A 14,974-nucleotide genomic window follows, 5' to 3' on the forward strand; every position below is an offset into this window, starting at 1 on the left:
ATTGTCACTCTCTTGCTCACCCTTTCGGTGCCTTCCGTTTGTAGAAGCTGAATAAGGTTATTCTGATACGAGTCGGATACTTGCAAAGTATCGTGGGTGGAGGAAAATCAGATGGAATAGACGGATAGATATATAAGAAATCCAAGTCAGAGCCATTGATATAGGGGCCTAGTAACATTTAGCCGCCCGCCAAGGTTAGTTGACCATGGAGATAAGCTCGAAGATAGTACGTAGAGATAAGCCGATAGGTGTGATAGGTGTGATAGGCGTGACAGGTGTGACAGGTGTAACGGGGCTATGAAGGAAGACCTCTGATGTCCAGACCCAATAAAAACGGTCTTTAAGAGGTAATAATCGAGGGGGTTCAACTGATAGTGGGGTCCTTGGGTCCTCGGGTGCACTGGAGTGTCATTATTTAGCGGAAAATTATCTTAGCTGGCTCAGACATTCCTATTAGACGGTCAAACTGACACAAAATACTGCGGGGCAAACAAGCTCCGGTCTAACCTGTGGATAATTGGTGGGAGGGTTATCTTCCCAGGCCAAGGAGATAGCTTAGACAAAGATTTTCCTTACCTACACACACGTTATCTCGGGATTCGATACGTGACTCGTGAGATACCGGTGCTTCCGGCCCCTGACGGCAAACTCTGTCATTATTCATGGAATCAGCGGGGACACGAGTATATAGAGTAGCATGACCCCCTTCCAGTGGTCAGAAAGATTTAGTCAACATCACAATGAGCACATCAATCGGCTGGACTATTCCTGAATGGAAGGAGGCACAGACCAACTCGTCTTACGAGGAGGGCCGACATCGATTGTTGGACCTTGTGGCCACCTTCAAGGACTATAAGCGTGGAGATCCCGCGTGGATCACTCTTGCCTCAACAGAACTTATCAACAAGCAATGGAAGGAGCTTCAACTGATGAAAAAGGACCCAGAGGTGAGTATGAGATATACAAAAATAGCATTCGACTTTATTCTCAGCAAAATTCAGCAATGATCTCTTGATTTGATCGAAGGATCTTTCCCACCATGCTGGAGTGGTCACAGCAGCTCCAAATCATTGGGTTGACCTAATGCCATCGCAACTGCTTAGATTAAGGCGCTAACACAGTCCCTACCACTCTACGGAGTCCCTTTCGCTGTCAAGGACAGCATTGACGTGGCAGACTTTCCAACAACAGTTGCCTGCCCCGCCTACCTCTACGTTGCCAAGGAAGACGCCACCACCGTCCGTCTCATCAAGGAAGCTGGAGGCATTGTTGTCGGCAAAACCAACCTGGATCAATTCGCTACGGGTCTGGTTGGAACCCGATCTCCCTACGGAAAGACCCCCAACACCTTCTCCGACAAGCACGTGTCTGGTGGCTCTTCTTCTGGTTCCGCTTCAGTTGTCGCCCGAGGCCTTGTTCCCTTCTCGCTCGGAAGTGACACCGCAGGATCAGGTCGAGTTCCTGCCTCTCTCAACAATTTGATTGGTCTGAAGCCCTCCGCTGGCATCGTTTCCATGAAGGGTGCGGTGCCTGCCTGCAAGACCATCGACTGCCTCTCAATCTTCTCTCTGGTGCTATCTGATGCCCAGCTGGTGTTCAACATTACCGCCCACTACGATAAGGATGACTTCTACTCGCGAAGTTTACCCCATCGACCTCTCAAGTCCTTTGGCCCCGCCCCTGTCTTTGCTGTCCCTGAGAACCCTTTGTGGTTTGGTGATGAGCTCAATCCTGAGATGTTCGACAATGCCGTCGAGCATCTGCGACAACAGGGCGTCAAGGTGGTCAAGATTGACTTTAATCCTTTGTTTGATCTCGCCAAGTGCCTCTACGAAGGTCCTTGGGTAGCTGAGCGATATGCTACCCTCAAGGATTTTATGCAGAACCGAAAGGAAGATATGAACGAGACTGTGTACGGCATTATCAAACATGCAGAGACGTTCACTGCTGCAGACGCCTTTTCTTACGAATACAAGCGACGGGCCATTGTGCGGAAGATTGAGGAGATCTTCTCTTCAATTGATGGTCTGTTTGTGCCTACCTGTCCTCTATTCCCCACCATGGATTCTGTGGCCAAGGAGCCTGTCACTGTCAACGCCAATCAGGGTACTTACACCAACTTTGTCAACCTTGCTGATCTCTCCGCACTGGCAATTCCTGCTGGTTTCCGAAAGGACGGCCTTCCATTTGGAATCACACTCATCTCACAAAAGTTCAACGACCATGCTCTGCTGGACATGGCTCAGAAGTTCCTATCTACTTCTCGACCCCTGGGTGCCTTACCCAAGGATCAGTTCACTGCTAAGAAGGGTGATGCTCTGGCCTCCTCCATTGTTGACAATATGCCTCGAACCATTCCCCTGGCTGTGGTAGGAGCCCATATGACTGGCATGCCTCTCAACTGGCAGCTTCAAAAGGTCGAGGCGACTCTTGCCCGACGAACCCAGACCGCTAAAAACTACCGACTTTACGCGTTGGCCAACACCGTTCCTTCCAAGCCAGGTCTTCGACGAGTGCTACCTTCCGACACTACTCTTCGAGGCGAGGCTATTGAGGTTGAGGTTTGGGATGTTCCTTACCAAACCTTTGGTGAGTTCGTCTCCATGATCCCTCATCCTCTTGGTATTGGAACCATTGAGCTTGCCGACGGCAAGTGGGTCAAGGGATTCATTTGCGAGCAGCAAGGATATGACGACGCCGAGGACATTACCAAATTTGGAGGCTGGAGAGCATTCAAGGCTGAAATTAAGCTGAAATCGGAGTCTAAGCCCTTTGAGACGGTCCTGGTGGCCAACCGAGGTGAGATTGCTGTCCGACTCATCAAGACTCTGCGAAAGATGGGAATTAGAGCTATTGCGGTCTTCTCCGAGCCCGACAGATTTGCTCAGCACGTCCTTGATGCTGATGACTCCGTTTCTCTAGAGGGTACCACTGCTGCCGAGACCTATTTATCCATCCCCAAGATCATTGCTGCTTGCAAGCAGACAGGCGCTGAAGCCATTCTTCCTGGCTACGGTTTCCTGTCTGAGAATGCCGACTTCTCTGACGCTTGTGAGGAGGCTGGCATTGTCTTCGTTGGTCCCACTGGTGACTCCATCCGAAAGCTTGGTCTCAAGCACTCTGCTCGAGAGATTGCCCTCGCCTCTGACGTGCCTCTTGTTCCCGGCACTGGTCTGATCGAGACGGTTGCCGAGGCTGAAGAGGCTGCCAAGAAGCTCGAGTACCCCCTGATGATCAAAAGCACCGCTGGTGGAGGTGGTATTGGTTTGCAGAAGGTCGACAAGCCCGAAGATCTCAAGCGGGCGTTCGATACCGTTAAGCACCAGGGTAAGTCTTTCTTTGGAGACGATGGTGTCTTTATGGAGCGATTTGTAGAGAAAGCTCGACACGTGGAAGTTCAGATTCTCGGTGATGGTAAGGGTAATGCCATCGCTATTGGTGAGAGAGACTGTTCTCTTCAGCGACGAAACCAAAAGGTAATTGAGGAGACTCCCGCCCCTAACTTCCCTGCCGAGACTCGAACGCGGATGATGAATGCCTCCGAGATGCTGGCCAAGAATCTTAACTATCGAGGGGCAGGCACTGTGGAGTTCATTTTCGACGAGAAGCGAAACGAGTTCTACTTCCTAGAAGTCAACGCTCGTCTGCAGGTCGAACATCCCATCACCGAGTACGTCACTGGTCTGGATCTTGTCGAGTGGATGATTCTTATTGGTGCTGGTAAGGCTCCCGACTTTGAAGCGCAATGTGCTAAGACCCCCAAGGGTGCTTCTATCGAGGCTCGTCTCTACGCCGAGAACCCCATCAAGGATTTTGTGCCGTCTCCGGGCCAGCTCACGGACGTGCAGTTTCCTACTGACGCTCGAGTCGACACCTGGGTCTCCCGTGGAACTAAGGTCTCAGCCGAGTACGATCCTACGCTTGCCAAAATTATTGTTTATGGTACTGACCGAGCTGACGCTCTGCAGAAGCTTCAGAAAGCTCTGGAAGAGACTGTGGTTGCCGGGGTGACTACCAACCTCGATTACCTCAAGTCCATTGTCGGATCTGAGATGTTTGCCGAGGCTAAAGTCTCCACCCAAGTGTTGGATTCCTACAATTACCATCCCAACGCCATTGAGATTACTGCGCCCGGCTCCTATACAACAGTTCAGGACTATCCTGGCCGAACCAAGTTGTGGCACATTGGTGTTCCCCCTTCTGGGCCTATGGACACATACGCCTTCCGAGTGGCCAACCAGATTGTTGGTAACAACCCTAAGGCTCCTGCCATTGAGGCTACTCTTGTAGGTCCCTCTATTCTGTTCCACAGCGACACCGTCATTGCCGTCACCGGTGGATCTGCTGAGGCCACCCTGAACGGCAATCCTATCGAGTTTTGGAAGCCAGTGAATGTCAAAGCTGGACAGACTCTGGCTACTGGTCGTCTAACCTCTGGATGTCGACTGTACATTGCCATTCGAAAAGGCTTATCCATCCCCGAGTACCTTGGCTCTCGATCCACCTTTGCTTTCGGTAACCTTGGAGGCTTCAACGGTCGGACTCTCAAGTTTGGCGACGTCATCTTCATGAATGATCCTGAGCTCCCTTCTTGTTCCATTCCTGCTCCCATTTCCGAGCCTGCTCCTGCATCAGCTGATATGATCCCCCAATACGGAAACTCCTGGACTGTTGGTGTTACCTGTGGCCCTCACGGTTCGCCCGACTTCTTTGCCCAGGGTTGGATGGATACCTTCTTCGATTCCAAGTGGAAGATTCACTACAACTCCAACCGATTTGGTGTTCGATTGATTGGCCCTAAGCCGGAGTGGGCTCGAAAGGACGGTGGAGAGGCCGGTTTGCATCCCTCCAACCAGCATGACTACGTCTACTCTCTGGGGGCTGTTAACTTCACTGGTGACGAGCCTGTCATTCTGACATGCGACGGTCCTTCTCTTGGTGGTTTTGTTTGTGCTGCTGTTGTTGCGGAGGCTGAGCTGTGGAAGATTGGCCAGGTGAAGCCGGGAGACACTGTGCAGTTTGTACCCATGTCCATCGACTCTGCTCGACAGCTTAAAAAGGCACAGGACAGAACCATCACCAACCTGTGTGGTTCTTCGTATGAGTCTGTTGATGCTCTCCTTGCCCTTGAGGACTATGAGAACCCCGTCATATACACTCTTCCTGCCTCAACGTCCACTCCCCGTGTCGTCTATCGACAAGCTGGAGACCGGTACATTTTGGTTGAGTACGGCGACAACAGCATGGACATTAACATATCATACCGAATCCACCGACTCATCGAGGAGGTTCAGCAGTCCATAAAGGGCATTGTCGAAATGTCTCGAGGGGTTCGTTCCGTTCTGATCGAGTTCCATGCTTCTGCCTCTCGATCCACTCTCATGAAAGCCCTGGTTGATTTTGAGAAACGACTCCAGATTGTCGAGACCTGGCAGGTGCCCTCTCGAATCATCCGACTTCCCATGTGTTTTGAGGATTCCAAGACCCTCGAGGCAGTCAAGCGATATCGGGAGACCATTCGGTCAAAGGCTCCGTGGCTGCCCAACAACGTCGACTTCATTCAACGCGTCAACAAATTCTCCGACAGATCCCAGGTCAGAGACATTCTCTACACTGCCCGATACTTGGTCCTGGGTCTTGGAGATGTGTTCCTCGGTGCTCCTTGCACTGTGCCTCTTGATCCCCGACACAGACTGCTTGGAACCAAGTACAATCCCTCTCGGACCTACACTGCCAACGGTACTGTCGGTATTGGAGGCATGTACATGGCTATTTACACCATGGACTCCCCTGGTGGTTACCAGCTGGTTGGTCGAACCATCCCCATCTGGGACAAGCTGTCTCTTGGTCAGGAACGACCGTGGTTAATGTCTCCCTTTGACCAGATCGAGTACTACCCCGTTAATGAGGAGGAGCTCGACAACATCACCACCGAGGTGGAGAATGGTCGATACGCTGTGGAGATAGAACAATCGGTCTTTGACTTCGGCGTTTACTCTGCGTGGCTTAAGGACAACTCCGAGTCCATCGATGCCCACATGGCTTCTCAGGCCGAGGGTCTGGACGAATTTACCAACCTGATCAAGGTCGCCAACGAGGATCTGTCCTATGGTAAGGCTGTAGCCCCCAAGGAAGAGACCCCGCTGTCTGCGTCAGCCGTCCAGGTCTTCTCGGAGGTCACTGGTCGGTTCTGGAAAAGTTTGGTTGCTGTTGGGGATACCGTTGACAAGGGTCAGGCTATCCTTGTGGTGGAGGCCATGAAGACCGAGATGATCATCAACACTCCGACGGCAGGAAAGGTTGTCAAGTTGTACAACATCAACGGAGATATGGTGGATACTGGGGATTGTGTGGCTGTTATTGAGCCAGTTGTTTAAGTATTATTAATCTATGTATTTTATCGTGCTTGTAGTTTTTAGTTACAATACAGTATGTAGTACAACTACAAGTATATAGTCTGCTCTAGGGTATCACTTCCCACTGGTATCTCGGTCTGGCATATCTCCTTTGATGGCAATTGTCACGTCTTTCTACAATCGCTCCTCTGCACCCATGTCTGCACAACGGGACAGAAATGACAAATTTTAGTCAGCGGCAAAAGCTCTGGGCCTCGAATCTCTTCTTCCTTAAACAAACTTTCTGGTCAACTTCCTCGAGAAGATTGAGCTTGAACGACGTTGCTGATCGTGGTTACATCGTCCTCGGTAGGATTTGTGAAAATCCTGACGTATCACCCTATAGATAGAGCTAGAGGATTTCTTCCATACAAAACCAGACTCCATCACAGTCAAGGGCACCATCGCAACCAGTGGTCCAGACACAATACGGCCCCTTATCACCTCCGACCGCCTTTTGAAACCAAAGAGCACGATTCCATTCGAAGAGACCACTGTAGGAAGTCGTTCCGAGAAATCATGAGGTGTGGCTAAGGAAGAGGGGTAGTGCATAGGCCCCACTCAGCGTGTCGGAAAAGTTTGCTAATGATGCAGCTCATGAGATGCTACTAACAAGTCGCAATCGTATGACACGTCTGAAGAATCGAGGTTGAAAGCATGAAGCGACAGCCCCCCCGCCTCGGAAAGGGAGGTGTGGGTGAATCTGCAGCTCTTATGCAGAGATGTTGTGTCTCGCGAATGCAGGCCGGCCAGGTTTCTCAGGGTGGTTGACGACAGTGACATTAATGTCCAGATCTCTGGGCTCGTGGTTAAATGGGTTGATGTGGTGTTTCTCTTGCACCGGGAGAGCTCAGCGCAGTACAATTACTTGTATGGTTGCTGGTCTTGTTGTTTTGGGTTTTCCATCATGTTGTTTTTGTCGTTGACATTTATAAGTACAAGTACAAGTATACAAGTACTTGTATGACCAAAATGACTGTCATATGTTCATGTTCCAGATGCAAGATTAAGGTAATTGGGATAAGGTTTCATATAAACATCGAAAATTCTGCACTCCGTGGGAGGATGACCTTACACAATGAAGAGCATTAGCGAAAGGAGTTGTTCGAGACCAAGTACGTACTATACTCGTACAAGTACAGTGACGTGCTTGTAAAAGCACTCAATCACAGATTTCCCTCTCGGCAATGCAAAATTTCGACAAAACGCGACGAGTTACATGCTTAATGACGTCATCAGGCACGCCACACATCAGACACACCTAACGCGTCACGCCCATCAATGATATCAGGGCGGACGCATGGCCCCCGGGGGAAACACGCAACACGCGGCCTGTGCGCGTAACTGTTCGCGCACCACACTGCGCAGCCCAGACATCAACACTCTAGAGAACACCACGTTTACCAGGCGCATTGCTCAGCTCTGTGTCGGTGCTCCCGACCAAGACTCCCTCGACATCGCGAACCGTTACTCAGGCTGCTCCTTCCCTGAATCCAAAGGGTCTGAAACCTGGTCCTTTCCTGAGCTACCTGAAGTCCCGGATCGCATGAAAGCTCTCTTAGGTGAGAACGCAGTACGATGCCTTACAGGCCGGCGTGTGGGCCACCGAACCGCCGATTGTTAAGGTCGATGAATGACGATCTCGAGTCGCTTGCAACACAGGTTTCTACTTGTAGTCACTTGCTTGTCCCACACGGACTCAGTTCTAATGAGGGTCCACTTGGGGTTTTGGGAGGAGAAGAGGACGAGTGTCTTCTCTTCATACTCGCGCCCAATTTGACTAGCAACCGCAGCTTGTACTTGTTTTTTTTCCCGTACACAAGGTTTGTCGGTTACAGCGTGTCACTCCCCCAACACCACCGCCGCTGACTGTCCTGTCCTGTCTACCCACTTCCGTCTGCAAGTCTGACACGACTGTGAGTATCACTCACCTCTAACACAGCACAACCGCCAGGAAGACACACTAGTGTTTGTTTTCCCGCGACAGCAACGACGTCGCTACCAGTTGCAGTGCACCACACAGCGATCAGACCAGTACAGTACAGTACTGTAAGTATGTGAACGACATTCGAACTACCTGCACAGATTCAACCTCGCAACATTCTCACTAAAAAGGAGCTCCGAACGCGCGATGCTAGTGACAGCATGCCAACACGACCGCGCAACACCGAATGCCCCCACACTATCCTAACAGACACCAGCAACGCACGCCCCAGAAGCCAACGTCGCAAGGCATGAGTGAGTATACTTTTGACAGTGCTGTATGACGAGTTGCAACATACGTCGCGCTACTGAGTGACTAGGATCTACGAGTCACTGACCGTACTGAGTCATAGTTAATACCCGATGTGATTCCCAAGTCGTCACAACATGATACCCGCATAAATGGCGGTGGACGCCATAAATCGGCGCAGCACGCTACTGGCCACCGCAATCGAGCACCACAGTATTATCATCTAAGTGATATATTAAATACAGCATTATTACAGAATTACTCAGCGCTGTGACCCCTCATCAATATTTCCCAAGTCGATGAATAGCTCCTGATCCTGTAGCTCATATGCATCAGAAATGTTGTTGTTGAGCCCGTATATCAGGGAATCCACCTTCTTGTTCATACCAGTCACTGTTTCTCCGTCCAACTCGTCAACAAGTTTGCCGAGTTCATAGTCACCTGCAACCTCTGGTTGCGCGTGTACTTATCTTTGCCGTCTTTCATAATGTTACTTGTAGAGGGTGTGAAAGTGACCTGTGGTATCCATACGTGGTAACACATCTTGTTGTACAGACAGAGCATCCATACTACTTGTAGGCAGGTCAAATTCTAAGGCGATATGAGCAAGCAATACGTAGCTACCGAAAGTGAGTCTTGGAAGACAGAGTGTTACCGTGGTGTGAAGCTGTAACAAATAGCAAATATGTCACCATTGACACTGCGTGCTTAGCCTCCAAAGCATCGGGAGGGTCTAAACTGAATCTTCTAGAAGAGTGACGCGTCATTGCAAAGGGTCCTATGCTCTCAAAGCCCCTTGGTGTTCCCTGCTATCACGCCAAAGGGCAACACGGTTTGGTACGAGGCGCTTGCTGTTCCACAGAACGCATATGAAGGTTAGCATGGAACCGGGATCCAAGGATCAGCTACTTGTAGATGAATAAGGACCGAGTATATTAAAACTTCATGGTTATCTTCAATCTTGAGGAGATCTGTGGCTGGACTGTGTCACAGTTTAGGTTCAGCCACACACAGATATAGATGCGATGATTATTCGAGATTCAGGAACGCGAATCGTTCTGGTTCAGAAGTAAGACACAGACACACAATGTCTACATATATGTATTTCAACAGTGTTATACCCCTCTGACACCTCTTCCGTCTCTTAGCCTTCCAGCTTTCCCGAAACTCCACTATCTCTACTGCGGCTTGACTTGGTCTTAACCTACTGCTCTACTCGTACTATACGAGTAGTTCCAGTGTATATCCGACGCCCAATTGAACCTACAGGCAAGTGGGTTGTTTTCAAATTTGAGACGCTCTTGATGTTTGCGAAGTCTCAAGGTATCTCCGAGCGGTCACCGCAAGTGTCCTAAAGTGGAAGTTCCAAGCTTATCCACCCTGTACGACACCCGCTCCCCATCCTCACGTAATTCTAGTCTACAGCTCTAAATGATTCGTGTCTGTCATATTGGGGAGTTCAATTGATACATCAAATGTGACATTTTGGTGGCATCAGAATCTCCATCTTTTGAAAGTATTGGCACGTACTGTGTATCTTTAGACACCCTAAAAGTCAATCTTTGCGATCTCCATTATCTCCATTGTGGCTGCTATCTAGCAATCAAAATACCATTGTGGCTGTGGTGAAGTCATATTAATGTAGACTAAGTCCACGGGGACATTGGAACTTATACAAGCTCCTTTTCGCTTCCAATGATTCTCTCAAATGTTCGACGTTCTCCGCAAAATCAACATCCTGCCTCTGGTCAAAGAGCCTTCCCCAGAGGTATACCAGCAGGTGCTCGAGAAGTACCCCAAGTACCGAGAAGAGGAGAAGGACCAAGGTCTGGAGTACCGAGATGAAGCCAACAGGTCAAGATGGTCCTTTTTCGACGAGTACGAGTACAGGCTACCAAGACTGACCTCTTCCAAACCACTCACGCGATTTGGTTGGTTTGATCCAGACGACACACCGGCTGAAAAACGACTCATAATGAAGTTGGATATCATCCTGACTTTGTATTGCTTTCTCATTTATTGGATTATGAAGTTAGACCAAGCCAACATCAATAACGCCTATGTTTCTGGCTTGAAGGAAGATATAGGACTCGAAGGAAACGATCTCGTGACCACCCAGGCTCTGTATTCTGCAGGAGCGATCATTTTCCAGCTTCCATTCATTTACATCATTCCCAAGTTTCCCAAAAACTACATCTTGCCAATCATGGTATCAGGCTGGGGTGTGATGACCCTCTTACTCTTCGAAGCTAAGAACCCCGCAGGAGTCAAAGCTCTGAGATTCTTTGTAGGGGTTTTTGAGGCTTCATGGTACCCTCTGATGCACTACATGCTTGGGTCTTGGCTGAAACCTCGGGAAATCAATCGAAGAGCTGGCTTCGTTTACTGCGCTCAGTTCCTAGGTACAATCACATCGGGGTTACTTGCCGCAGCTTCTATCACTCATCTCGACGGGTACTTGGGTCACAAGGGTTGGCAATGGATGTTCATTCTGGATGGCATTATTACACTACCCGTTGGAATTCTGGGCGTTTGGATTCTCCCTGGAACACCATACAGATGCAGTTCGATTTTCATCACCGAAGAAGAGGTAGTTATCGCCAGAGAGCGCCTAAAGAGGGGTCCCAACGACAACCACCAATTGAAATTGTTTGATAGGCAACTCTGGAAAAATATTCTCACCTCATGGAAACTATGGATTCCAATGCTTGCTGATGTTGCCTTCTGGTGTTCATGCCAGATCCCCTCCAGTGGGGCATTCATTCTATGGTTAAAGTCATTGAATCGGTACACTTCGGCTGGGGTCAACAACATGTCAACGATATCACCTGCTTTGGGGTTCGCTTGGGTAGCCATCGTGGTGACCATTGCAGACTATGGTAACAGATGGATGGGTATTGTGTTCGCAGAGATATGGGTGATCATAGGGGCCATTATTCTAGCCATCTGGAACGTTCCGGAATCTGCAAAATGGTTTGCCTGGTGCACTTCCTATTTTTCCATCAGTATGTCTGCCTCTTTGTACTCTTGGATCAATGACATTTGCCGACATAATGCTCAGGAACGAGCCATCATTTTATTGCTAGTCAACACAATGGCCCAGACATTCTCCACCTGGACATCAGTTGTGGTCTTCAAGACCGTGGAGTCACCGCGATACCTAAAAGGTTATTGCTTCACTGCTGCCTTATCCTTCACCCTGATTTGTCTGGTTTTTGTCATGCTATGGTTTTACAAGAAGCAAGAGCGTAAGGACGCCAGGCTGAACGGAATTGTGCTGTATAATTCGGAGCTGGCCGAAACTACAGACCCAAGCGAGGCGTCAGAAAGCGACCGAAAGATGGACATCATTGAGCAAAAGTGTAGTATTTAATAGATGTAAAAGAAAAGAAGCTGAGACTTGAACGGGAAGATATCACATTGCTACTGGTGTTTGTCAACTTTTGGAGCCACCCGTATAATATTCTGGATTTATGATGGGCCCCGGGTTTAGCTATCAATCAAGGTTTAGATATTGCGTGTTAGATGCATGGCGTGACAACACACCACGTGGGCACGAGCGCGACAGATTCACCATGTCACGAACGCACCACCAAACACACGAACGTTCTATCATGCAACCATCATCGAATGATCTCTGAATCATTATGCTTCACAATTGCTCATCTCATTATGGCTTTGCCTATGCTATGACTAGCAAGACCTTGTCGAAGACGCTATGATGTAGCCGACTCGTCGACACGTGCACCCTATTGCTATCGGAACGTACAACTCTTGCTTCGAAACAGAACGCCGACACATTGAATGTATCTTACTGCACACTCAATGGCCACAAAATTGTCTATCATGTCGCTACAGCACGTTGGAATTCTACTCTTGAGCGACCATGACAAATGGTAACCTCCAAGAACGCGCCTGGCGGATCCGCAGTTTCTTTCGCGTACGAGTGCAATAGGTGTTAATTACGCAAACGATACAACTCGCTTCTTGATACCTCTTTCGTTTTGCTAGCCTGTGTCAGCCGCAGCATTACCAGTTGTCCTAATTCGTTCCAACACACCCCACTTTTGGAAGCAAGGGCAAAGACTCATCGACTCTGGGTCTAAACGCACAAGACTTAGCTCACGACACGCATAACGACTGGGACCTCATCTCGCACACTCAATATAGCGCTGGAATGCACTGTACACCGAATTTACTCTCTGCGCTAGTCCTGTGTTGCTGTGATGCCACAGAGGCGGGTCCAACAACGCCACCCTGAAACAACCAGACACCGCTTCTTCAACCTACAGTATAAGCACAGTAACTCTATCGTAATCGATTTAGAGTAGAGGGGTCGGAACATATATACGTCGTGCAGGGGTCGCAAAAGCTCGTAATCGTGCGTTATCCACACGTGCTTTGTAAACGTGGGATTTAAACTTCTACTCTGAGTTGCCCCCACCCTTGGGTGTGGTTGATAGTACAAGTAATTTTTCTACAGTTCAATACATTATTCAAGAAAAAAAGCCAACAGTACCTGTGTATGGTACGAGAAGTCGTATTATAATCGTCGTAGGACACATCACTGTAAAATTAAAAACTTTTATTAGATACAAAAGAGTTGACTCGTGTCAGACAGGTTAGAGAAGAAGAGCACCGATGGCACCAACAAGAGCAGCTCCAGAAAGAGTAATGAGGGTGGCTCCATTGGTGTTCTTGGAGGGAACAACGCTGGGAGAGGTGTGGTTGAGGTCAGGGTTAGCGACGCCAGCGCCGGAAGTAGCGGACGCAGTGGAGTTAGGGTAGGCGACAGTAGAGTTCTTCTCAGCAGCCTTGCCCCAGATCTCGGCGATCTTGGGCAGAATCTTGTTACCGGAAATACCAACGGCAGTCAGGTCAGGGACCGGGATAGGGACGGTGTCGTCCATAAAGTAACCAGGCTGAGAGGCGTTATGGTACAAACCCTCAGTGGAAATGTTTCGGTTCTTGATGTTGAGCTCATCGGCGACAAACTTGAAGACGTTGGCATTAACATCGCCACGTCCAAGATGGGGGAGCTCCCAATTGGCCTCGACGGTGGCGAGGTTGGAGTAGTGGTCGTAGAATGTATCGTCAGTGGTACCTCGCAGATGGTCGGGGACGGCACCACCAAGAAGAATAGCGAGGACCGAGTTCTGGTCCTTGTAGGTCTCGTTCTCATCGAACGTGATGATGATGAGACTGTCCTTGGCGAACTCGGTGTTGTTGAGCAGAGGCTTGACCCAGTTGGTAACGTACCGACCCGAAACAGAAATATCGGTATCGTGACCATCGTTGGTCATGTTGGGGGTGAAGAAGGCCCATTGGGGAAGATCCTTGTTCTTTAGGTCCTTGTTGAACTCAGTGTAGTTCTTGATGTAACCGAGGTTGTGAGGGTTGGACACAACGGAGTCGTAGATAATGAGAGGGTTGTGCTTTCGGACGTAATCGTTGGCGTAATCGGACTGTCGAGAGTAATTGAAACCCTCGAAGCCGGCATGGGGCTGGTGTTCTTGGTACTCGGCCCAAGAGATGTTCTTGGAGTCGAGCAGATCGACAACAGTGGACACATTCTCAGGGATTCGGAGGAAGGCATCATCAAAGATACCAAAGTAGTCACCACCGACAACACCAACATAGTTGGGCTCAGAGGGGTGAGTGAGACCCCAGTAGTTGGTCAGAGTGATACCCTGCTTCTGGAGCTCAACGAGACCGGGCTCGTCCCGAGCCTTCCACTTGTCAGTGTTCTCGAGCCACACCTGGTAGAACTTATCAAAGGCCTTACCCTTAACGAGAGGCTTGTCCTTGAAGGAGTTGACAGCGGCAGTCTCGGCAGCCTTGGCGATATCAGTGGCAGCAGGATTGATGGTGGAGAACTTGGGTGTTCGGGTGGCCTTGGAAACAATCTCATCGTAGGCGCTGAAGTCGTTATGGGCGGTGGTCTGGGCAGACACACCAGCGACAATGGCCAGGAGGGTGATAGGTGCAAAGAGCATAGCGAGTGTAGTTGTTGCTTGAACTCCGGAAACCGGACACTGTGGAGTTTATATACATGCTGAAGGGACGGCAATTTCGCGAGTCACGTACCACGTGTTTCAAGAACTATCTGTGGATCTCGTCATTACGATCTGGGTTCGGAGAGTTTTGGTTATTGAATCTTATTACTTGGGGGTTATTTACATTCACCCTCATTGGTCGAGAAGAGTTCGGAGGTAAACCAAGGTAGAAGTGGGTGCGTTCGTAGCGGCTATCGGAACTGCTCCATAAAAGTGCAATAAATATTACTTTCAAGGTATGATAATCACCTGGAGCCGAGTGCTCGCTTGTCCCCCAATGTGAGTCCTTG

General features: G+C 49.4%; 3 protein-coding genes across 3 annotated transcripts; 2 read left to right on the forward strand and 1 right to left on the reverse strand.

Moving 5' to 3' along the window:
• Positions 1-740: 740 nt before the first annotated feature.
• Positions 741-6,377, forward strand: YALI1_E41754g (uncharacterized protein; the record flags this gene model as incomplete). Its single annotated transcript, XM_504800.3, has 2 exons — positions 741-947; positions 1,122-6,377. 2 exons carry the CDS (start codon positions 741-743, stop codon positions 6,375-6,377), a joined length of 5,463 nt encoding a protein of 1,820 aa, XP_504800.3.
• A 3,959-nt stretch (positions 6,378-10,336) lies between these two features.
• YALI1_E41850g (uncharacterized protein) lies at positions 10,337-12,001 on the forward strand (the record flags this gene model as incomplete). Its single annotated transcript, XM_504802.1, has 1 exon — positions 10,337-12,001. The coding sequence occupies one exon, from the start codon at positions 10,337-10,339 to the stop codon at positions 11,999-12,001; it is 1,665 nt and encodes a 554-aa protein (XP_504802.1).
• A 1,249-nt stretch (positions 12,002-13,250) lies between these two features.
• On the reverse strand, positions 13,251-14,624 carry YALI1_E41893g (uncharacterized protein; the record flags this gene model as incomplete). The annotated part of the gene is made up of 1 exon (XM_504803.2): positions 13,251-14,624. One exon carries the CDS (start codon positions 14,622-14,624, stop codon positions 13,251-13,253), a length of 1,374 nt encoding a protein of 457 aa, XP_504803.2.
• Between the last annotated feature and the right edge of the window lie 350 nt (positions 14,625-14,974).

The sequence above is a fragment of the Yarrowia lipolytica genome, chromosome 1E, assembly GCF_001761485.1.
Source record: "Yarrowia lipolytica chromosome 1E, complete sequence".
NCBI lineage: Eukaryota > Fungi > Ascomycota > Dipodascomycetes > Dipodascales > Yarrowia > Yarrowia lipolytica.